This window comes from Panulirus ornatus, chromosome 12 (genome assembly GCF_036320965.1).
Source record: "Panulirus ornatus isolate Po-2019 chromosome 12, ASM3632096v1, whole genome shotgun sequence".
Lineage (NCBI taxonomy): Eukaryota > Metazoa > Arthropoda > Malacostraca > Decapoda > Palinuridae > Panulirus > Panulirus ornatus.
In genome coordinates this window covers 70,177,123-70,202,474 of record NC_092235.1, presented here as the reverse complement: position 1 = coordinate 70,202,474, position 25,352 = coordinate 70,177,123, and the positions used below count along the sequence as shown (strand labels likewise).

The 25,352-nt window shown below is 44.5% G+C and overlaps 2 protein-coding genes across 6 annotated transcripts in view; one reads left to right on the top strand and one right to left on the bottom strand.

The window, feature by feature from the left end:
- Positions 1-18,896, top strand: part of LOC139752221 (uncharacterized) — a 50,458-nt gene extending 31,562 nt beyond the window's left edge. For 3 of the 4 annotated variants that reach the window (XM_071668233.1, XM_071668232.1, XM_071668234.1), the window contains exons 5-10: positions 3,623-3,762; positions 4,102-4,239; positions 7,794-10,513; positions 12,557-12,715; positions 15,045-15,123; positions 16,352-18,896. In XM_071668233.1, the coding sequence (XP_071524334.1) occupies positions 3,623-3,762; positions 4,102-4,239; positions 7,794-10,513; positions 12,557-12,715; positions 15,045-15,123; positions 16,352-16,432 (3,317 nt within the window). In that variant the 3' untranslated portion in view covers positions 16,433-18,896. The other variant, XM_071668235.1, reaches the window with a different exon arrangement.
- A 307-nt stretch (positions 18,897-19,203) lies between these two features.
- The window catches only part of LOC139752222 (uncharacterized), a 58,228-nt gene continuing 52,079 nt past the window's right edge, over positions 19,204-25,352 (bottom strand). For both annotated transcript variants that reach the window (XM_071668237.1, XM_071668236.1), the window contains one exon: positions 19,204-24,038. In XM_071668237.1, coding sequence (XP_071524338.1) covers positions 23,955-24,038 — 84 coding nt within the window. In that variant the 3' untranslated portion in view covers positions 19,204-23,954. The remainder of the gene's footprint in view (positions 24,039-25,352) is intronic.

Genomic DNA, 25,352 nt, shown 5'->3' with positions numbered 1-25,352 from the left:
ACTGTGCAGGACGCTCTCCCCGTGAACACTGAGTCTGTCTGGCTGACCCGTTATTTGTTTGTTCTTATATTATTTTGTTGTTGCTATTTTTCTTCCTATTCTCTTTCTTCATGCTTCCTCCTCCTCCTCCTCCTCTCCTCCTCCTCCTCCTGTTCTTCTTCATAATCTTGAGGGGAACGGTAAAGTATCTGCTTCCTTCCTTACTAAATAACAACTTTGATTTAATGTTGATAAAGAATATTGCTGACATTTACTATAAACACAAGACATTCGTCCTGGAATAAAAAATGAAAATAATTGAATGAACCAAAATTACGATCTATGAAATGCTTCATTATTTAGTATAATCAAATCTGAATAAAGCAGGTGATGCTGGCGCGTCTGCCGGACACTGAAGCATGCCACTCGAAAAGAAGCGTTTCAGTCCATCAAAACATTCAAGAAATTAGTATCAGAAAGCAGAGCCAAACCACTGTTATCAGCGAAAACACGCACGATGAATCTACTCCAAATTACCGGCCATCAGCCTTGCTTGTGTTACAGGCAGTAATTACAGATGATGATAGCTTGATAACCCATGATCAACATGGGTTCCGTGATAACCCATGATCAATATGGGTTCCGTGATAACCCATGATCAACATGGGTTCCGTGATAACCCATGATCAATATGGGTTCCGTGATAACCCATGATCAACATGGGTTCCGTGATAACCCATGATCAACATGGGTTCCGTGATAACCCATGATCAACATGGGTTCCGTGATAACCCATGATCAATATGGGTTCCGTGATAACCCATGATCAATATGGGTTCCGTGATAACCCATGATCAACATGGGTTCCGTGATAACCCATGATCAACATGGGTTCCGTGATAACCCATGATCAATATGGGTTCCGTGATAACCCATGATCAACATGGGTTCCGTGATAACCCATGATCAACATGGGTTCCGTGATAACCCATGATCAACATGGGTTCCGTGATAACCCATGATCAATATGGGTTCCGTGATAACCCATGATCAACATGGGTTCCGTGATAACCCATGATCAACATGGGTTCCGTGATAACCCATGATCAATATGGGTTCCGTGATAACCCATGATCAACATGGGTTCCGTGATAACCCATGATCAATATGGGTTCCGTGATAACCCATGATCAACATGGGTTCCGTGATAACCCATGATCAACATGGGTTCCGTGATAACCCATGATCAATATGGGTTCCGTGATAACCCATGATCAACATGGGTTCCGTGATAACCCATGATCAACATGGGTTCCGTGATAACCCATGATCAACATGGGTTCCGTGATAACCCATGATCAATATGGGTTCCGTGATAACCCATGATCAACATGGGTTCCGTGATAACCCATGATCAACATGGGTTCCGTGATAACCCATGATCAACATGGGTTCCGTGATAACCCATGATCAATATGGGTTCCGTGATAACCCATGATCAACATGGGTTCCGTGATAACCCATGATCAACATGGGTTCCGTGATAACCCATGATCAACATGGGTTCCGTGATAACCCATAACAAGACCAGTATACTTTTGTAGATTTATACATAATAATGTCCTCAGACTTTTCATACTTAAACTAAAAAAAAAAACCGTTATTACGTAAAATATAAAAAACTTCAACATGAGAAACTGAATGTGTGTGTGTGTGTGTGTGTGTGTGTGTGTGTGTGTGTGTGTGTGTGTGTGTAGCTGGTGGGGTTGGTGCGTTTGTGTATGTGGTAGGGTGGATGTGTGTGTGTGTAGGTGGTAGGGTGGGTGTGTATGTGTAGGTGGTGGGGTGAATGTGTGTGCGTGTAGGTGGTGCTGGGGTAGGTGCGTGCGTGTAGGTGGTGGGGCGAGTGTGTGTGTATGTGTGTGTGTAGGTGGTGGGGCGAGTGTGTGTGTATGTGTGTGTGTAGGTGGTGGGGCGAGTGTGTGTGTATGTGTGTGTGTAGGTGGTGGGGTGGGTTACAGAGTGGTTCCAGGCGGTGAGATCAGTCAAGGAACAGCGGACTGGCAGGTCCTGGGGACAACCAGGGCATCACAAGGGTCACCTCGTATGATCAGCATGTACATCACTGGTCCCCGGGGACACACGGACTCAACAGCTGAGTTTCAGAATTTACTGATAACACAAAACTGAGATATAAAGCTGTCGAGGGAAGGCTGACACAGAGGGTTGAAAAAGAACTTAGCAATTAATGAAGTGATCGAAGACTACAAATGGTCTTCGGTGTAGACAAATGAAAAGTAAATGTATGGTCAATATAGAATATTGAATGTAGAATATAGAACATAGAATGTTTGGTGTATATACTAAATGATATGTTGGGTTACCATAACTATAAATGTTGGGTTACCATAACTATAAATGTTGGGTTACCGTAACTATAAATGTTGGGTTACCATAACTATAAATGTTGGGTTACCATAACTATAAATGTTGGGTTACCATAACTATAAATGTAAAGTGTATAATGTAGACAGTGGCCACCATTGGTCGGGTCCTGGACCCACCCCACACAATGGGTGTTCTTCACCTTCAGAAACAAAAACAGTTTGAAATGACAAAGAAAACATATGTAGAACTGAGATGGAACAAAGTATGTTGAGGTGGATTACAGCACATGTTGCCTGTGTCACGACCATGTGCATCTCTCACACATGTTGCCTGTGTCACGACCATGTGCATCTCTCACACATGTTGCCTGTGTCACGACCATGTGCATCTCTCACACATGTTGCCTGTGTCACGACCATGTGCATCTCTCACACATGGCTGAAGACATTGTATGGTATCCACCTAACCTGGGAGCTCCGCTCCAGCAGGAGCAGGGGATGGTGGACTCCTTAAAAGCGAAAAGTTCCTGGAAGATATTATGTTTCTTAACGTCCACTGTTCATGGTGTTACCTCGCCGGAAGTGACTTTTCACTTGCGGTATTAAGTCAAGCAGGAGGAATCCGGTAACACTGCTTAACAAATACACCCGTGATATCCACTATCATTAAATAAACATTTTTAAAAAGGAAAACCTATTCTAAATAATTCTTAACTTACAATTTTATCTTTCCAGATTTCATCTTCCCAGTGTTAACCTTAATACTCCTGAGCGTAGCGTGTTTATCTTAAGACATGTCTCATGGTCCTCCATGCTTCATGGTCCTCCATGCTTCATGGTACTCCATGCTTCATGGTCTTCCATGCTTCATGGTCCTCCATGCTTCATGGTTCTTCTTACCTCATGGTCCTCCATACCTCATGATCCTCCATATATCATGGTCCCCTATGCTTCATGGTCCTTCATACTTCATGGTCCTTCATACTTCATGGTCCTTCATACGTCATGGTCCTTCATACTTTATGGTCCTTCATACTTCATGGTCCTTCATACTTCATGGTCCTTCATACTTCATGGTCCTCCTTCCTGATGACAGTTGAGCCAGAGTGAGTGGTGGTCAAAGAAGAATATGATTGCCTTGCACCTAAGTTATACCTGTCATCATACATCAGATCTCCAGTTATCTCTCCCTCCAATGTCCTCTATCTTCCTTCTCTCCACTCCCCTCCATCTCCTAACCAGTCTTCTGCCCACAGCGGGCAGGCAACTGTACGAGACAGCGTTCGGCACGCCTGTGTGCCAGTGTCCGGACGGCACCTACGAGGGTGACGATGACCTGGACGACGACGTGTGTGACCCCATCCTGGGCCAGACTCTCAGCTGCCCCATCAACCAGGTGTGTGTGTGTGTGTGTGTGTGTGTGTGTGTGTGTGTGTGTGTGAACTGCTGGGTGGAGGAGGGGCCAGGGGGTCACGTGATATGAAATTTGTCACGTCAGTATTGCCAGTAACGGATGTTAGGGTTAATTACATAAGTCGGTGGAAGAGAGAGAGAGAGAGAGAGAGAGAGAGAGAGAGAGAGAGAGAGAGAGAGAGAGAGAGAGAGAGAGAGAGAGAGAGAGAGAGAGAGGTCTGGTGCGTTGCTCAGGCTGGCACAAGACGGGCTCTCTCTCTCTCTCTTGGATCATTTTCTAAGGTTCTTCATTTGGTTATCATGAAGGTTGGTCGTCCTACAGGTGCTGTGGTTCAATGACTTCATGCTCCCGCCAGAGTGCCTGCCAGACCCATGTAGCGGAGAAAACCTCAACCGTCCCGTAAATAGCCTCCCCTTCCTCCCCTCCGCCGTCGACGGCAAGTGTTACCAGCTAGGACAGGTGAGTCCCACGTGTGTTACCAGCTAGGACAGGTGAGTCCCACGTGTGTTACCAGCTAGGACAGGTGAGTCCCACGTGTGTTACCAGCTAGGACAGGTGAGTCCCACGTGTGTTACCAGCTAGGACAGGTGAGTCCCACGTGTGTTACCAGCTAGGACAGGTGAGTCCCACGTGTGTTACCAGCTAGGACAGGTGAGTCCCACGTGTGTTACCAGCTAGGACAGGTGAGTCCCACGTGTGTTACCAGCTAGGACAGGTGAGTCCCACGTGTGTTACCAGCTAGGACAGGTGAGTCCCACGTGTGTTACCAGCTAGAACAGGTGAGTCCCACGTGTGTCACCAGCTAGAACAGGTGAGTCCCACGTGTGTCACCAGCTGGGACGGAGGAGTCCCCCGTGTGTCACCAGCTGGGACGGAGGAGTCCCACGTGTGTCACCAGCTGGGACGGAGGAGTCCCCCGTGCGACATCTTTTCAAGAGTGTAAGGCATGTGTACCAGTAGGAAGAGAGGGAATGGTTCCAAGTGAGGGTTGGTCTGCAGCAGGGGTGTGCGATGTTACCTTGGTTGCTGGTGGATGGATATAGTAGTGAGGGGGCTAAATGCAAGTGTTAGATAGGGGCAAGAGTATGCAGTCTCTTAGGGATGAGAGGGTGTTGGAAATGAATCAGTTGTTGTTTGCTAATGTTGCAGCACTGGTGGTTGATTCGACTGAAAAAGTGAAGAAGTTGGTGACTGAGTTAAAAACTTGTGTGAAAGGAGGAATAAAGCGAATGTAAATGAAGTAAAGGTTATTAAGTTCACCAGGGTTAAAAGACAGGTTGGTTAGGGTGTGAGTTTGGAGGAAAATTGGAAGAAATTAAGTGTTTTAGATATCTGAGAGCAGACATGAGAGCAAATGGAGCCATGGAATCGGAAGTGTCACAGGACGGATGAGGTATCTAAGGTTCTAGGAGCGCTGAAGAAAGTGCGGAAAGAGAGAACGTTATCGCGGAGGATAAAAATAGGTATGTTTGAAGGTCCAGCAATCCCAGCAAGTGAGTCAGTTGTTATTCACCGATGATACAGCTCTTGTGGCTGATTCGGGTGAGAAACTGCAGATGGTGGCTGAGTTTGGAAAAGTGTGTGAAAGGGGAAAGTTGAGAGTAAATATGAATAAGAGCAAGGTTATTACGCTCAGCAGGATTGAGCGACATGTTCCTTGGGATGTAAGATTGAATGGAGAAAAATTGGAGGAAAGTGTTTTAGATATCTGGGGGTGGACTTGGCAGCGGATGGAACCATGGAAGCGGAAGTGTCACAGTGTGGGGGAGGTGGTAAAGGTTCTGGGGTCGATAAGGAATGTGTGGAAGGAAGGAACGTTATCTCGGAGAGCAAAAATGGGTATGTTTGAAAGAATAGTGGTTCCAACAATATTACATGGTAGCGAGGCATGGGTTATAGAGAGGGTTGTGCAGAGGAGGGTGGAAGTGCTGCAAATGAGATGTTTGAAGACAATATGTGGTGTGAGGTGGTTTGATCGAGTAAGTAATGAAAAGACAAGAGAGATGTGTGGTAATAAAAAGTGTGGTTGAGAGAGCAGAAGAGGGTATGTTGAAATGGTTTGGACATATGGAGAGAATGAGTGAGGAAAGATTGACAAAGAGGATATATGCGTCAGAGGTGGAGGGAACAAGGAGAAACAGGAGACCAAGTTGGAGGTGGAAGGATGAAGTGAGAAAGATTTTGAGCGATCGGGGCCAGAACATGCAGGAGGGTGAGATGCGTGCAAAGAATAGAGTGAATTGGAATGATGTGGTATACCGGGTCGACATGTTGTCAATGGACTAAACCGGGGCATGTGAAACGTCTGAGGTAAACCTCGCTAACGCGGGAGACAGCGACAAAGTATACGAAATATATATATATATATATATATATATATATATATATATATATATATATATATATATATATATATTTTTTTTTTTTTTTTTTTCTTTATACTTTGTCGCTGTCTCCCGCGTTTGCGAGGTAGCGCAAGGAAACAGACGAAAGAAATGGCCCAACCCCCCCCCATATACATGTATATACATACGTCCACACACGCAAATATACATACCTACACAGCTTTCCATGGTTTACCCCAGACGCTTCACATGCCTTGATTCAATCCACTGACAGCACGTCAACCCCGGTATACCACATCGCTCCAATTCACTCTATTCCTTGCCCTCCTTTCACCCTCCTGCATGTTCAGGCCCCGATCAAAATCTTTTTCACTCCATCTTTCCACCTCCAATTTGGTCTCCCTCTTCTCCTTGCTCCCTCCACCTCCGACACATATATCCTCTTGGTCAATCTTTCCTCACTCATCCTCTCCATGTGCCCAAACCACTTCAAAACACCCTCTTCTGCTCTCTCAACCACGCTCTTTTTATTTCCACACATCTCTCTTACCCTTACGTTACTCACTCGATCAATCCACCTCACACCACACATTGTCCTCAAACATCTCATTTCCAGCACATCCATCCTCCTGCGCACAACTCTATCCATAGCCCACGCCTCGCAACCATACAACATTGTTGGAACCACTATTCCTTCAAACATACCCATTTTTGCTTTCCGAGATAATGTTCTCGACTTCCACACATTCTTCAAGGCCCCCAGAATTTTCGCCCCCTCCCCCACCCTATGATCCACTTCCGCTTCCATGGTTCCATCCGCTGCCAGATCCACTCCCAGATATCTAAAACACTTACTTCCTCCAGTTTTTCTCCATTCAAACTCACCTCCCAATTGACTTGACCCTCAACCCTACTGTACCTAATAACCTTGCTCTTATTCACATTTACTCTTAACTTTCTTCTTCCACACACTTTACCAAACTCAGTCACCAGCTTCTGCAGTTTCTCACATGAATCAGCCACCAGCGCTGTATCATCAGCGAACAACAACTGACTCACTTCCCAAGCTCTCTCATCCCCAACAGACTTCATACTTGCCCCTCTTTCCAAAACTCTTGCATTTACCTCCCTAACAACCCCATCCATAAACAAATTAAACAACCATGGAGACATCACACACCCCTGCCGCAAACCTACATTCACTGAGAACCAATCACTTTCCTCTCTTCCTACACGTACACATGCCTTACATCCTCGATAAAAACTTTTCACTGCTTCTAACAACTTTCCTCCCACACCATATATTCTTAATACCTTCCACAGAGCATCTCTATCAACTCTATCATATGCCTTCTCCAGATCCATAAATGCTACATACAAATCCATTTGCTTTTCTAAGTATTTCTCACATACATTCTTCAAAGCAAACACCTGATCCATACATCCTCTACCACTTCTGAAACCACACTGCTCTTCCCCAATCTGATGCTCTGTACATGCCTTCACCCTCTCAATCAATACAATATATATATATATATATATATATATATATATATATATATATATATATATATATATATATATATATATATATATATATATATATAGTAATGTTGTCACCGTCATCCAGTATAAATGATTGATCTTGACACCTTGGTTTTCTGCCAGATGGGCGGCGTGTGTCCTCAGGACACCTGGTACTCCCTGGCGCTGGAGAAGCTTCAGGGTGTTTGTAGCAGCCTGGAGGACGCCGGGTACCAGGTCCTGGACCAGCAGACGCTCAACACTTTCAACCAGATTTACGGACCTCCAATCTCCAAGGAAAGCACCCCGGCCATTCCTGTAGCAGCAGGATCTACTGCAGGTGCAGGTCCTAGCCTGTCCAGCCCTGCAGGTGCAGGTCCTAGCCTGTCCAGCCCTGCAAGTGCAGGTCCTAGCCTGTCCAGCCCCGTAGGTGCAGTACCTAGCCTGTCCAGCCCTGCAGGTGCAGGTCCTAGCCTGTCCAGCCCTGCAGGTGCAGGTCCTAGCCTGTCCAGCCCCGTAGTTGAAGGTCCTAGCCCGTCCAGCCCCGCAGGTGCAGGTCCTAGCCTGTCCAGCCCCGCAGGTGCAAGTCCTAGCCTGTCCAGCCTCGCAGGTGAAGGTCCTAGCCTGTCCAGCCCCGCAGGTGCAGGTCCTAACCTGTCCAGCCCCGCAGGTGCAAGTCCTAGCCTGTCCAGCCCCGCAGGTGCAGGTCCTAGCCTGTCTAGCCCCACAGGCGTAGGTTCTAGCCTATCTGGCCCTACAGGTGCAGGTCCTAGCCTGTCCAGCCCCACAGGCGTAGGTTCTAGCCTATCTGGCCCTGCAGGTGCAGGTTCTAGCCTGTCCAGCCCCACAGGCGTAGGCTCCAGCCTATCCAGCCCTGCAGGTGCAAGTCCTAGCCTGTCCAGCCCCACAGGCGTAGGTTCCAACCTGTCCGGCCCCGCAGGTGCAGGTTCTACCCTGTCCAGCCCCACAGGCGTAGGTTCCAGCTTGTCGAGCCCCGCAGGTACAGGTTCTACCCTGTCCAGCCCCACAGGCGTAGGTTCTAGCCTGTCCAGCCCCACAGGTGCAGGTTCTACCTTGTCCAGCCCTACAGGCGTAGGTTCCAGCCCGTCCAGCCCAACAGGTGCAGGTCCTACCCTGTCCAGCCCCACAGCTGCAGGTACTAGCCTGTCTGGCCCTTCAGGAACAGGCCCGTCTAGCTCTGTAACTACAAGCTCTGGTGATCTCACCTCAACAGCTAACCTCAGAACATTTAGCCCAGCAGCTGCCGGCCATGGTACTCCCAGCCAGCCACTTTCAATCACTGCTTTATCCCGCTCCTCAGGTTCAGGCCTCGGCGCCTCAAAGCCAGAAGGTCTTGGCCCCGATATTCCAGGTTCCAGAGTTACCAGCGCCGGCAGCTCTGCCGCTAGTGCTAACCTCACTCTTTCACCGATTGCCTTTAGTGGACAAAGGAACCTTCGTCCTTCATCTGGACCTGTTCCTCAAGAGTCGTTTAGGATTTCAGCTGGTTCTGGTACCCAGGGGCCTTTCAGAACTTCAGCTGGTTCCGGTACTCAGGGGTCACTTGGTTTTTCAGTAGGCCAAGGTTCATCACCCCTTCCAAGCCATGGTTCCCTTGCCTCTTCAACTGATCCAAGATCGTCTATCCCGTCCTCTAGCCAGGGATTTTCTGAGTCTTTAAATGTCATTAATGGGCAAGAGTTCACTAGACCCACAGGTGACCAGGAAGTCTTGCGTTCTTTTCATACCCAGCGAGTGTCTCGGCCATCACTTGTGTCGGGTGGGTCTACCCTGTCAACTCCTCCCAGTGTCACTAGTGGCCCAAGCTCTTCTGCTTCAACTGTTAACCGGACATCCGGTTCTTCAGCTGTTTCTAAAAGTCGAAGTTTTTCTGATCCCTCTCTTGTTTCTGGTGGTCAAAGTTTCTCCCATCCTTCAACAGTTTCTGGTGGTCAAAGTTTCTTCCATCCTTCAACAGTTTCTGGTGGTCAAAGTTTCTCCCATCCTTCAACAGTTTCTGGTGGTCAAAGTTTCTCCCATCCTTCAACAGTTTCTGGTGGTCAAAGTTTCTCCCATCCTTCAACAGTTACTGGTGGTCAAAGTTTCTCCCATCCTTCAACAGTTACTGGTGGTCAAAGTTTCTCCCAGCCTTCAACAGTTACTGGTGGTCAAAGTTTCTCCCATCCTTCAACAGTTACTGGTGGTCAAAGTTTCTCCCATCCTTCAACAGTTACTGGTGGTCAAAGTTTCTCCCAGCCTTCAACAGTTACTGGTGGTCAAAGTTTCTCCCATCCTTCAACAGTTTCTGGTGGTCAAAGCTTTTCTGGTTCTTCTAGAACTGCTGGTCAAAGTTTTCATGGTCATTCAAGAGTTTCCACTGGACAAGACTTTTTTGGTGGCCATGAACCATCTAATGTTGGATTTAGTAATGGTACTCGAGGGTCATTTAGACGTCAAGGGTTAGACATCCACACAAGGGGTGACACTGCCACAATCTCCCGTGGTAGAGAGTCACATGTTGGGAGTGTCATCACGAGAGGACATCCTAGCTTCTCAGGACGACAGCCTAACCACCTGAACTCTGGGGCGGCCGCACCACCCTTCATGTACAGCAACGAGCAGCAGTCGTTGGAGGTGTTTGTGGGTCCTGACAATGTCATAGCGATTCCCCCAGGCCATGGTTTCTCTCAGGCTCCTAGCCACCCTAACCCCACCCAAGGAACCCTTGGATCAGAATCGAGCATAGTGATGGGTGAACTGGTAGCAGGTCTGACGGGGGTGACGGGGTCTGGACCGCCAGGTGGCCATGATCTAAGCTTCGTGCAAGCCCCCAGGGAACACAGACTTCACGGATTCATGAATGGGTCAGTCAACTTTTGTATATCTTTCACACTGATAATATATACTTTTGTATTATGTGTGCTTCAAGTTGCATTATGTGTGCTTCATGTTGTATTATGTGTGTTTCATGTTGTATTATGTGTGCTTCATGTTGTATTATGTGTGCTTCATGTTGCATTATGTGTGCTTCATGTATTTTGTGTGCTACATGTTGCATTTTGTGTGCTTCAAGTTGCATTATGTGTGCTACATGTTGTATTATGTGTGCTTCATGTTGTATTATGTGCGCTTCATGTTGCATTATGTGTGCTTCAAGTTGCATTATGTGTGCTTCATGTTGTATTATGTGTGCTACATGTTGTATTATGTGTGCTTCATGTTGCATTATGTGTGCTTCATGTTGCATTATGTGTGCTTCATGTTGCATTATGTGTGCTTCATGTTGTATTATGTGTGCTTCAACTTGCATTATGTGTGCTTCATGTTGCATTATGTGTGCTTCATGTTGCATTATGTGTGCTTCAAGTTGCATTATGTGTGCTTCATGTTACATTATGTGTGCCTCACGTTGTATTATGTCTTCATGTTGTATTATATGTGCTTCGTGTTGTATTATGTGTGCTTCAAGTTGCATTATGTGTGCTTCATGCTGTATTGTGTGTGCTTCATGTTGTATTGTGTGTGCTTCATGTTGTATTATGTGCGCTTCATGTTGTATTATGTGTGCTTCAAGTTGCATTATGTGTGCTTCATGTTGTATTGTGTGTGCTTCATGTTGTATTATGTGTGCTACATGTTGTATTATGTGTGCTTCATGTTGTATTGTGTGTGCTTCATGTTGCATTATGTGTGCTTCATGTTGTATTGTGTGTGCTTCATGTTGTATTATGTGTGCTTCAAGTTGCATTATGTGTGCTTCATGTTGTATTGTGTGTGCTTCATGTTGTATTATGTGTGCTACATGTTGCATTATGTGTGCTTCATGTTGCATTATGTGTGCTTCATGTTGTATTATGTGTGCTTCATGTTGTATTATGTGTGCTTCATGTTACATTATGTGTGCCTCATGTTGTATTATGTGTGCTTCATGTTGTATTATGTGTGCTTCGTGTTGTATTATGTGTGCTTCATGTCGTATTATGTGAGCTTCAAGTTGCATTATGTGTGCTTCAAGTTGCATTATGTGTGCTTCATGCTGTATTGTGTGTGCTTCATGTTGTATTATGTGTGCTACATGTTGTATTATGTGTGCTTCATGATGCATTTTGTGTGCTACATGTTGTATTATGTGTGCTTCATGTTGCATTATGTGTGCTTCATGTTGTATTATGTGTGCTTCATGTTACATTATGTGTGCTACTATTATGTGTGCTTCATGTTGCATTATGTGTGCTACATGTTGTATTATGTGTGCTTCATGTTGCGTTATGTGTGCTACATGTTGTATTATGTGTGCTTCATGTTGCATTATGTGTGCTACATGTTGTATTATGTGTGCTTCATGTTGCATTATGTGTGCTTCATGTTGTATTATGTGTGCTTCATGATACATTATGTGTGCTACTATTATGTGTGCTTCATGTTGCATTATGTGTGCTACATGTTGTATTATGTGTGCTTCATGTTTATATATGAATATATGATGTCTGAGTGATTCGTGAAGGATATGAAGTTGTGTTGACAAGTTAACAAGGTTGGAATCTTGGCTACATATATTTATATTGTTCTTGATCACTTGCTATAAAGGTGTTCCTGTGTGCGGTAACTAAGGTGTTCCTGTGTACGGTAACTTCGTTTTGGTTTATTGATGATTCTGTTGTGTTAATGATGACCCAGAGCCACAAGACGGCAGCAAGTAAGTTAAGTGCTGGCCTGCCTGGCCTGGAGGTCCTCTATATTCTCAAGTGACAGTTAATAATTATATTTTCGTTTATGTGTGATGATTAATCCTACGTTTTAAGAACCTTTGTAGAGACTTGTGGTTGTACACTGGGTGATGTACGGTGTATACCCCCCCCCCCCCCCCCGGCTTCCTTTCTCCTCATGCGTGTGTTGTTGTGTTGTAGGGTTAGGAGCATCATGACTGACCTGTTGAATAGCCAGGCTCACCGCAGGAGGAAACGCTCCCCGCTGCCACACGCCACCCCTGGCAACGTCTTCGAGACCCGTCTGGTGGGCTGCCGAGCAGGCGCTCAGAGAGACATCAACGCTAAGTGCAGGAACACGTAAGTGATGCAGGCGGGAAGGTCTAGCTCCTCCCCCACCTCTCTCTCTCTCTCTCTCTCTCTCTCTCTCTCTCTCTCTCTCTCTCTCTCTCTCTCTCTCTCTCTCTCTCTCTCATATTCTAAGGCATGGCACTAGTAAGACCATATCTAATGGTCCTCTGTCGGGCCCGGTGTACTCGCTACCACACCTCACCAACCATACCACAGCGCGGGGTCGTCACCTCACCAACCATACCACAGCGCGGGGTCGTCACCTCACCAACCATACCACAGCGCGGGGTCGTCACCTCACCAACCATACCACAGCGCGGGTCGTCACCTCACCAACCATACCACGGCGCGGGTCGTCACCTCACCAACCATACCACAGCGCGGGGTCGTCACCTCACCAACCATACCACAGCGCGGGGTCGTCACCTCACCAACCATACCACAGCGCGGGGTCGTCACCTCACCAACCATACCACGGCGCGGGTCGTCACCTCACCAACCATACCACAGCGCGGGGTCGTCACCTCACCAACCATACCACAGCGCGGGGTCGTCACCTCACCAACCATACCACAGCGCGGGGTCGTCACCTCACCAACCATACCACAGCGCAGGGTCGTCACCTCACCAACCATACCACGGCGCGGGTCGCCACCTCACCAACCATACCACAGCGCGGGGTCGTCACCTCACCAACCATACCACAGCGCGGGGTCGTCACCTCACCAACCATACCACAGCGCGGGTCGTCTCACTGGCAGCACGTCAAGCTGTTCTTCCTCGCCATAATAATCTTTCTCATTAATCATTATTATTGCTACTACATCCTCACACCGACCTACAGCCAGCCTTTGAACCAAGTTGGCATCATTTTAAGGGTCCGGTCAAAATGGCCACCTTCACTTTAACTTGTCATCATTGAACCCAATTCACGACACACGACACCCTCACCTTCACACAACCCTATATCTTCACTACGCTACACAGGTTCACGTCTGACCCTTCGTCCAGACCTGAACATGCTTCTACACACACACACACACACACACACACACACACAAAGCACATTCATATCTATCATCATCATTATTATCATCATTATTATTATCATTATTATCATTATTGTTATTATTATCATAATTATTATACTTAGCCGATTCCCGCGTCAGCAAGGTGGCGCCAGGAAACAGACGAAGAACGACCCAACCACTCATATGCTCTTATATGATATACATAAACGCCCATACACGAACATATCAACATATACACATATACATACATATAAATACACATACACAGACATATACACATATACACATGTACATATCCCATTCTTGGCGCTATCCCGCCACACAGGACTATCGCTAACCCCTACTTCAGCGAGGTAGCGCCAGGAAAACAGAAAAAAGGCCACATTCGTTCACACTCAGTCTCTAGCTGTCATGTGTAATGCATCGAAACCACAGCTCCCTTTCCACATCTAGGCACCACAGAACTTTCCATGGTTTACCCAAGACGCTTCACCTGCCCTGGTTCAATCCATTGACAGCACGTCGGCCCCGGTATACCACATCGTTCCAATTCACTCTATTCCGTGCACGCTTCTCACCCTCCTGTATGTTTAGGCCCCGACTACTCAAAATCTTTTTCACTCCATCCTTCCACCTCTAAATTGGTCTCCCACCTCTTCTCGTTCCCTCTACCTCTGACACATATATCCTCTTTGTCAACCTTTCCTCACCCATTCTCTCCATATGTCCAAACCACTTCAACACACCCTCTTCTGCTCTCTCAACCACACTCTTTTTATTACCACACATCTCTCTTACCCTTTCATTACTTACTCGATCAAACCACCTCACACCACATATTGTCCTCAAACATCTCATTTCCAACACATCCACCCTCCTCCATACAACTCTATCTATAGCCCACGCCTCGCAACCATATAACATTGTTGGAACCACTATTTCTTCGAATGTACCCATCTTTGCTCTCCGAGATAACGTTCGCGACTTCCACACATTCTTCAACGCTCCCAGAACCTTCGCCCCCTCCCCCACCCTATGATCCACTTCCGCTTCCATGGTTCCATCCGCTGCCAGATCCACTCCCAGATATCTAAAACACTTCACTTCCTCCAGTTTTTCTCCATTCAAACTTACCTCACAATTAACAATTCTCCTCAACCCTACTGAACCTCATAATTTGGCTATTATTATTTTCATTATTATTATTATTATTATTATTATTATTATTATTATTATTATTATTATTATTATTATCATGATCATGATCATCCTCGTCATCAGTAGTATCATTATCGCATTTATTACAGGATTCTACCAGCTCGATCCCCACCGAACAGGGCCACCAGAGCAACTCCACCCGTACCTCCCCACCCCCGCTGTCCCCCGGTAAGTGTTTCCCCGGCCTCCCCAGCTGGTGTTCCCCGGTAAGTGTTCCCTGGCCTCCCCAGCTGGTGTTCCCAGGCCTCCCCAGCTGGTGTTCCCCGATAAGTGTTCCCGGCCTCCCCAGCTGGTGTTCCCAGGCCTCCCCAGCTGGTGTTCCCCGGTAAGTGTTCCCTGGCCTCCCCAGCTGGTGTTCCCCGGTAAGTGTTCCCTGGCCTCCCCAGCTGGTGTTCCCCGGTAAGTGTAACTGTGCCACACAAATCGTGAGGCCAACAGCCATACTTTGGTTTTAGGCAGAACGATGGAAACATTAACCAGACAAATTATTAAGTTCTTAAGAAGACATTAAACTAACAACAGAAAATGCACATGACTCTCTGGATAAAGTTCTCTAGTCTTCTATGTTACAGATAACATTGAGTTCTACCTTCAGATGTTACACATAACACCGAGCTTTCTCCTTTGCTGTCCTGTCTTCATCTTCATCAATGGTCCCCCCCCCCACCCTTCCTCCCTCCCTCCCTCCCCATACATTTCTTTCATTTTTACAAATTTGACCTGAGGATGAGCTCACTGGTTGACCTCCTGTATTATATCTTAGTATTGCTGAGGATCAGCTCACTGGTCATTATCACTTCATGTTTGTATTTCGTAATCTCTTGTGTGTGGTAACGTACGTGAGGGTGAGGGAAGGTAGGTGGTTGTGGTGAACGATCACTCAAGTGTGATGGTAGCCGTGACGTGTACTGAACATGTGAGGAGAGATGTGGTGCACACACATACGCACACACACACACACACACACACACACACACACACACACACACGAGTTAAGGGTCACTACTATGTTTTGTTTTGCAAGGATTTGTGGCAACTTTATAATGAGAGTAAATCTTGTCTTGAATGACAACACTGCAGAGTTTCCTTATCAAACTCATTCAAACAAAATCCGTCATTCTTAACACATGGTTGACCTCCCGCATCCACGTCACGCCGCCCAGGTTGGGGAACATTGATCTATGTGATTAGGAATGTATCAGTCTCCTGTAGCAGATGACATCGTCTCGTCCTAGAACATCAGGTCTTATGTTATGCATGTGCGCCCTGAACTGACACGGACAGGTGTGCAGTTATGTAATACCTGTATCACACAGGATTTCTCATTACTCACAAGTGATTAGTGTACCATAGTTAACTATCATGAAGGACACTCATGGTTTTCCTTTTTCCTCAGGGTCAGTCTTTCAACATCCAGCGGATGTGTACTTCTAAGGCCAATGCCATCGAGTCTATCAACGCTTTCAACCTGGGCTGATGGAACCAGCCTGCCGCTTCTGGGCCAACAAGTTGTTCCTGCTTGCAAAGAATCACAAAATTCTCCTTCAGCACCTGACTCCATTACTGAGACCCGTGGTGTACATCTGTTACTCGTCGGAATACCTTCTTTTTCCATCTGTCGTTCCCACAGTCTGTGGTCTCCCACACTCACGTTTGTGGCCTCTCCCTTACGTCGTTTGCTTTCGTGCTCCAATCTTCCACATTTCTTCTCTCTCTCCATCACACTCACAAAGTCATTTTTTTTCCCACATTCCAACTCTTCAAATGTTTTCCTTACTTTCCAAGTGTCTTTCGTTCGTTCTCAAAGAAAGAATCTCTGACGTTATCTTCCCTACTCCTACGATATCCACTTTTCTCTCCCCCATCATACCTGCTCCTCTATCTCTACATCACACTTCTACATCTGTCGGGTTCTCTCATCATTGTCTCTAGTTCTTCTCTCCTTACTCTTATGGTCTTCTTTAATTGTCTCTCTCACACTTGTACACCTTCAGTTCTCTCCCTTTTATTTCACAGTGCCTCATACATCCTCATTTCACTAATCCTCTCTCTCCTAATTCTCTTCTGTCCATTACGTTGCACTACTGGTCGTGTTGCTGCTCGAGGAAGGATCAGTTAATCTAAGTAGCTATAAAGATGCATTAGCCACATGGGAGGAAGTACTTGCTAGATGTTAACATTGCCAAAGATCCACGCGACAGTTGGAGCGTATGACATCCTCTGCTGTATCACAAGTGAAGGAATTTAGACAAGTTTTTTACTTTCAAATGACTGTGAATATAATGTTACATTATCCAGTCAGTTTTATTATATGATAAATAATGTTACATTATCCAGTCGGTACTATTATATGATAAATAATGTTATATTATCCAGTCAGTTTTATTATATGATAAATAATGTTACATTATCCAGTCAGTACTATTATATGATAAATAATGTTACATTATCCAGTCAGTACTATTATATGATAAATAATGTTACATTATCCAGTCAGTACTATTATATGATAAATAATGTTACATTATCCAGTCAGTACTATTATATTATAGATAATGTTACATTATCCAGTCGGTTTTATTATATGATAAATAATGTTACATTATCCAGTCGGTACTATTATTATAGATAATGTTACATTATCCAATCAGTTCTATTATATGACAAATAATGTTACATTATCCAATCAGTTCTATTATATGATAAATAATGTTACATTATCCAGTCAGTTTTATTATATGATAAATAATGTTACATTATCCAGTCAGTACTATTATATTATAGATAATGTTACATTATCCAGTCGGTTTTATTATATGATAAATAATGTTACATTATCCAATCAGTTCTATTATATGATAAATAATGTTACATTATCCAGTCAGTTTTATTATATGATAAATAATGTTACATTATCCAGTCAGTTTTATTATATGATAAATAATGTTACATTATCCAGTCAGTTTTATTATATGATAAATAATGTTATATTATCCAGTCAGTTTTATTATATGATAAATAATGTTACATTATCCAGTCAGTTTTATTATATGATGAATAATAATGTAAGGTGATAACAACAGGAGGACACACCACATGAGGGTCAGCATGTGTACTGAGTCTTGTGTTTTGTGACGCTTGATTTGTTGGTGAGTGAGCGACCTGGAGTTGGGGCCAGGAACACGGTTCCTGCGACAATGTTTTAAGTACAGGATAATGGCAGCTCAGAGGCGAGGCTGCCCGAACTGCTGCACCTCGGCTCCTAAACTGTGTTTACCACCAACAAGTTTTGAAAGACATTTCGTGTTTGCGTCTTGCTTGCCTCTAATCCTCCTCTTACGTCTTCCTGAAGCACATCCTCAAGCTCCTGCATTACATGATCACTATCTTCAACAGGTGTTTCATATCTTATATATATTGTTTCCAAATTATAATGTGTAAGCCAAGTCCAGCAGGGATGGTGCAGCAACGTCGCTGGTTCTTGTATCTTCCGTAGCTTCCTGACACGCACTGTGTGTGTGTGTGTGTGTGTGTGTGTGTGTGTGTGTGTGTGTGTGAGGGAGGGAGGGAGGGAGGGTGAGTCACTGTGTTCCAGGGATGAGTCCAGACTGCATGCAGTTAGGGAAAGAATGAGGCGTCATCACGAGCAGTGGCCCTGTGCCGGCACTGATGATGCACCAATATGCTTGGAGTAATTCTGCATAGCATTACGTGCACCTGACACCCGCTGTGGGGCACAGTAATCCGGGTGCAGACGTGCGGTAGTCCGAGGTAGCGTAGGGAGGCCCCAGGGGCGGAGGTAGAGGAACACTTCTCGGATACAGGAGAGGCTGGTGGATGGTTTTCTTGTGGCACACTACACTCTCTCTCTCTCTCTCTCTCTCTCTCTCTCTCTCTCTCTCTCTCTCTCTCTCTCTCTCTCTCTCTCTCTCTCTCTCTAATTCCATTACATATGATCATCCCATCTTGGCTCACTTATTGCCTGTTCTTATCATTGTCTTTCCCATGCCCCACTGTTGTTTTCCTTCACCTATTTTGTTGTCTCCTACTTACTGTTGCCATATGTATCTTCAACAATATAAAGGATAAATGAATGTGTTCTTGTTTTTTTATTTCTATTTCTAGTGTTAGTAAAGACAATAAAGTGGTTGTTATCTCTAGTGTTCTATTCTCCTTGGAAAGTAAATGTCTGTATATCACCCTGTCTCTCTCTCTCTTGCTTCCCTGGTGGTAAATAAAACACTTGGCTCTCTATCTTGATCATCTTATAATTACAGTTGACATAAGGAACACTGTGTCGGCAGCAGACGCTCTCCTCTCATCGCCTATCTTACATGAACTTGTACATACAGATTTGTCGTCCACATTGTCTGGTGTTGACACCTGCTGCACAGCACACACCTCTCGAGTGAGCTCTGCACACGGTACAGCTTTCAAACATCATGTTATTACCTTCCAGGAAGTCGACCTGCTTGAAAGAACATATGATACCGCGAACACTCGCACAGGGCAAGGCAAACCATCATACTACTATGGCTCCACAACATAGCAAACCCGCCAGTGTTGCAGAGCAGAGGGCGCGCCCCTCTGGTTATCATCACGAACAACGAAACAAATGAACCCGAGTTCGGCCGGTCCAGTGTCAGCAGCCGGAGCACAGCCAAACCAACTGCTTATCTTCTCGTTTATCCGTAATTTGGTTTATAACCAGTCAGTATTTGGCTCAAGCTGGGGTTTATATATACATAGGGTCGTATGATAAATAGGGTCATAGAGTAAGTAAGGAGGAGAAGGTTCGGTGGTCAGTAAGGAATGTGTGGAGGAAGAGGTCGTCATCTGGGAGGACGAAGATGGACGTGTTAAGGCACAGTGTTCTAGATGTGTTGCCTGGTTGCCATGCATGGGTGGTACGGAGGAGGGTGGATGTGTTGCAGGCATGGGTGGTACGGAGGAGGGTGGATGTGTTGCAGGCTTGGGTGGTACGGAGGAGGGTGGTTGTGTTGCCAGGCATGGGTGGTACGGAGGAGGGTGGATGTGTTGCAGGCATGGGTGGTACGGAGGATGGTGGATGTGTTGCAGGCATGGGTGGTACGGAGGAGGGTGGATGTGTTGCAGGCATGGGTGGTACGGAGGAGGGTGGATATGTTAGAAATGAAATGTTTGAGGACAATATGTGGTGTGAGGTGGTTTGATCGAGTAAGTAATGAAAGGGTAAGAGAGATGTGTGGTAATAAACAGAGTGTGGTTGAGAGAGCAGAGGAGGGTGTTTTGAAATGGTTTGGTCACATGGAGAGAATGAGTGAGGAAAGATTGACAAAGAGGATATATGTGTCAGAGGTGGAAGGAACGAGAAGTGGGAGACCAAATGAAGAGTTTAGTTAGTGTTACACCAGACACAGCTGCAGTGTTACACCAGACACAGCTGCAGTGTTACACCAGACACAGCTGCAGTGTTACACCAGACACAGCTGCAGTGTCAACCTCCATCTTCCCCAGCGCCAGGTTCCACAACATTATCATCATGTTGTCTTCCCTACAGTTATGTCCTAAACATTGCCATCAGCCTGTCTTCATAGTCCTCAACCCTAACTTACGGCTCTGTGTGCTATCTGCCTCTATATACTCTCTCTATACTGCTATAGTGTTGTCTTGTGTTGTCCGTCTTCCTGGTAATGCTGTCTTGTTATGAATATTCTCCATGCAGTGGTGTCTTGCGCTGAACATTTTCCATGCAAAAACTTTTGTACATGATGGGGCTGCAACGCTCATGCGTACATGATGGGCAGCAAAGTCCATGTGTACATGATGGGGCAGCGTCACCCATATGTACGTAATGGGGCAGCATCAGATAGCAACAGACCACTGGGTCCTAACGAGGATGTTTGTGATAGTGGAAAAGAACAGAAACATGGACTATTGTGGGAGGAGCAGAGACACATACACAAATGTTTTCAGAACGAAAGTCGTGTAACCTTATCGTGCAGCTAAGACAGTACAAATCATGTCAGTCAGTCGTGGATTTAAAGGGAACTATTTATCATGTCTATGTTTAAACGTGTCTGTAGTACTGCTTTCAATAAGTGTAGTTAGTGCATCATTCTATGAGTTAACAGTTTTACTGAAAATAAAGTACTTTGCCTCACTCAAGGTAAAACGTTTGCCTCATTCGAGGTAAAACGTTTGCCCATTACGACGAGTGAAATCAGAGGAATCTCTACTGCACTAGGCTGTTAGAGCGACATTATCCAAGCTTTTGATGAGTGTGAATACCTGTATTACGTGACCTCTCAACTTCTGCGTTAATGGATTGATCGCCTCTCATGTCATGGGAAGTATTTCCAAAGACGGAAATCATGTTGGTAGCTCACCTCTGTACCCTCTTCACCATGTCTGTCGTTCCTCAAGTAGGATGACCCAAACTGAACACAATGTTCAAGAAGGCCCTTCCTGTGAGTTCATGACTTTTGTTCGTCCTTTGTACAGCGTCTGTTCACTGTTTGTACAGCGTCTGTTCACTGTTTGTACAGCGTCTGTTCACTGTTTGTACAGCGTCTGTTCACTGTTTGTACAGCGTCTGTTCACTGTACAGCGTCTGTTCACTGTTTGTACAGCGTCTGTTCACTGTTTGTACAGCGTCTGTTCACTGTTTGTACAGCGTCTGTTCACTGTTTGTACAGCGTCTGTTCACTGTTTGTACAGCGTCTGTTCACTGTTTGTACAGCGTCTGTTCACTGTTTGTACAGCGTCTGTTCACTGTTTGTACAGCGTCTGTTCACTGTTTGATTGAAATTATTAGACCCAACTCCTCTTCCTGGCTGACCGTTGCTAGCTCAGCAGGATTCCTACTGTAGCTGGCCTTTTCATCTTCATTAGTGTCATCCACATCTTTGCCCTTATTAATACCAAAATTTATTCTCCACTTGTTCGGCCACTCCATCAGTTTGTACATGTTCAATTTGATGCTGCAGACGTCCAGTTTCTGTTGTAGACTTATTTCCCAATTTTGTATCACCCACGAATTTAGATATGTTACATTGAAGTTCATCATCAATATCAGTAATGTATAAGTTCATCAATATCAGTTATGTTTAAGTTCATCATCAATATCAGTAATGTATAAGTTCATCATCAATATCAGTAATGTATAAGTTCATCATCAATATCAGTTATGTTTAAGTTCATCATCAATATCAGTAATGTATAAGTTCATCATCAATATCAGTAATGTATAAGTTCATCATCAATATCAGTTATGTATAAGTTCATCATCAATATCAGTAATGTATAAGTTCATCATCAATATCAGTAATGTATAAGTTCATCATCAATATCAGTTATGTATAAGTTCATCATCAATATCAGTTATGTATAAGTTCATCATCAATATCAGTAATGTATAAGTTCATCATCAATATCAGTTATGTATAAGTTCATCATCAATATCAGTAATGTATAAGTTCATCATCAATATCAGTAATGTATAAGTTCATCATCAATATCAGTAATGTATAAGTTCATCATCAATATCAGTTATGTATAAGTTCATCATCAATATCAGTAATGTATAAGTTCATCATCAATATCAGTAATGTATAAGTTCATCATCAATATCAGTAATGTATAAGGGCTAGAGAAGCGGTCCAACATTCATCCCAGCGACACACCAACTTATTACCTCTAACCATTCTGAGGTTTGACCATTGATTACTATTCTATGTTTACGTCCAGCCAACCAGTTTGCTAACCATCGAAGTACAACTTCATCTATACCATATCATCTATACCATATCATCTATACCATATCATCTATACCATATCATCTATACCATATCATCTATACCATATCATCTGTACCATATCATCTATACCATATCACTTGTGTTTGATGAGCAACTTTATGGAAGGTTATTTTTAAATGTAAATAGATGACACCAAGTGCTTTACTTTAGTCATACGTATTGATTATTTCATAAACAAAATCAAGCAGATTTGTCAAACATGATCGATTTCTTCGCAAATTATGTTGAGAATCGTTCATTAAGTGGTGGTCCTCTAAATGGTTGACAGTCTTATCGCAAATGTTGGTTTTCAGTAGTTTACCAAGTACAGATATTAAGCCAATTGGACAATAATTCCCAGGCAGTGATTTATGACCTTATATGAATCCTCCGAAACATTTCCCGCAACAAGTGACTTATTGTAAATATCAGTCAACGTTTTAACAATCATCGTATCATCGTATCCTTCAGTGACCTCGGATAAACCTTATCTGGGTCAGCCGTTGTCACACCATGTAACGCTGAAGACTCTCACACCATCCCGGGCTGGTGGTGGTTCTGGTGTGGCCGGACACACACGGTAGCCAGCCACATGGTAAGCCTACAGTGTTGCCACTACCCATACTTCAATCCTTTACATCATAATGACACATCAGTTGTACATACTTCAATCCTTTACATCATAATGACACATCAGTTGTACATACTTCAATCCTTTACATCATAATGACACATCAGTTGTACATACTTCAATCCTTTACATCATAATGACACATCAGTTGTACATACTTCAATCCTTTACATCATAATGACACATCAGTTGTACATACTTCAATCCTTTACATCATAATGACACATCAGTTGTACATACTTCAATCCTTTACATCATAATGACACATCAGTTGTACATACAAACAATTCACATTCACTCTACTCATCCTAGGTCAACTTCCTGGTCTGCCAGGTCACGCTCGTGACCTCTAGCACGTTATACATTCGATCCTCATTATACACATTACATTATGCACACTATATTACTATACACACTACACAATACACATTACCTTACTATACACATAATACTAATGGTACTAAATTACAGGCGATCGGCAGGCCATGCTAGGCTATGTTGCCCAGATGGCAAGCCTGGCATGTACCCCCAGCCCTGCCCTGCCAGACAGCAGCCAGCCCTGCCCTGCCAAGCCAGCGTCCTGAACCATCCTATCCGAGTCCGATGGCGTTGATGGAGGAGGCGATGCCGCTGCTGCTGGAGGAGCAGCCCCGCTTGACGTCCCTCAGGGTTCCCTGTGGAGGAAATATAACATTAACGATCATCCCCGGGGCAGGCTGGCAGGCTGGCAGGCTGGCAGGCAGGCTAGGGTGACTGTAGGGTTAGTCTTGAGGGAAGTTAGGTTCCCCTTGAGGGTTGTCGTGTAGTGAAGGTAGTTAATATTACGTTAAGTGAGGCTAGAACTACACATGGCTGCAGCAGACCTCACCACGCACCTCACAACTCCGCAATAATCATGGGTTTGATACTTCGGGTCACCTGACAACATCTACCTCGGGGTCACCTGACAACATCTACCTCGGGGTCACCTGACAACATCTACCTCGGGGTCACCTGACAACATCTACCTCGGGTCAACATATATCTGATGAGTGGGTTGGGAAGGTCAGAGGAGTGCCGTGTGCCGTGTCATGCAGGAGACACACAGGTGTGCCCCAGAAACACATACTCTCTCCTCGAATATCAATAATTTCACATGTAAATGAGAACATAAAGACCGTCTTTGTCATTCTCTATCTAATTTTCATTATCATTTTCATTATTGCTGCTATTCTAATTATTACTATCACCATTATTATCATCATTATCATTTTCATTATTACTGCAATTCTGATTATTACTATTACCATTATTATCATCATTACTATTACTATTATGATAATTATTATCATTGATATTTTCATTATTGCTGCTATTCTAATTATTACTGTTAACCATTATTATTATTATTATCATTATTACTATTATTATCATTATTTTTATCATTATGATCATAGTTAATAACTATAACTATTTTCTATTATGAATATCTTTATAATACTGACTTTACATTTCCTGTTTTAGAATGATACAACAGAATATGTATTACTGATAACTGTAAGATACAGTATACATAACGAAGTGGCGACCAGTGTGCACGGGAGGTCATACTGGGGAATACAGTCAGGTCAGATCAGGTCAGGTCATTCTGCAAGACGAACATGGAATCAGACTAGGATATGAAGCCTGCCAGGTGTGGAGGATGAGGTGATGCATGGTAGACCCAGCCATGCATGGTTGTTCATGCACAACACTAGGTATGTATACCATGCATGGTTGTTCATGCACAACACTAGGTATGTATACCATGCATGGTTGTTCATGCACAACACCAGGTATGTATACCATGCATGGTTGTTCATGCACAACACTAGGTATGTATACCATGCATGGTTGTTCATGCACAACACTAGGTATGTATACCATGCATGGTTGTTCATGCACAACACTAGGTATGTATACCATGCATGGTTGTTCATGCACAACACTAGGTATGTATACCATGCATG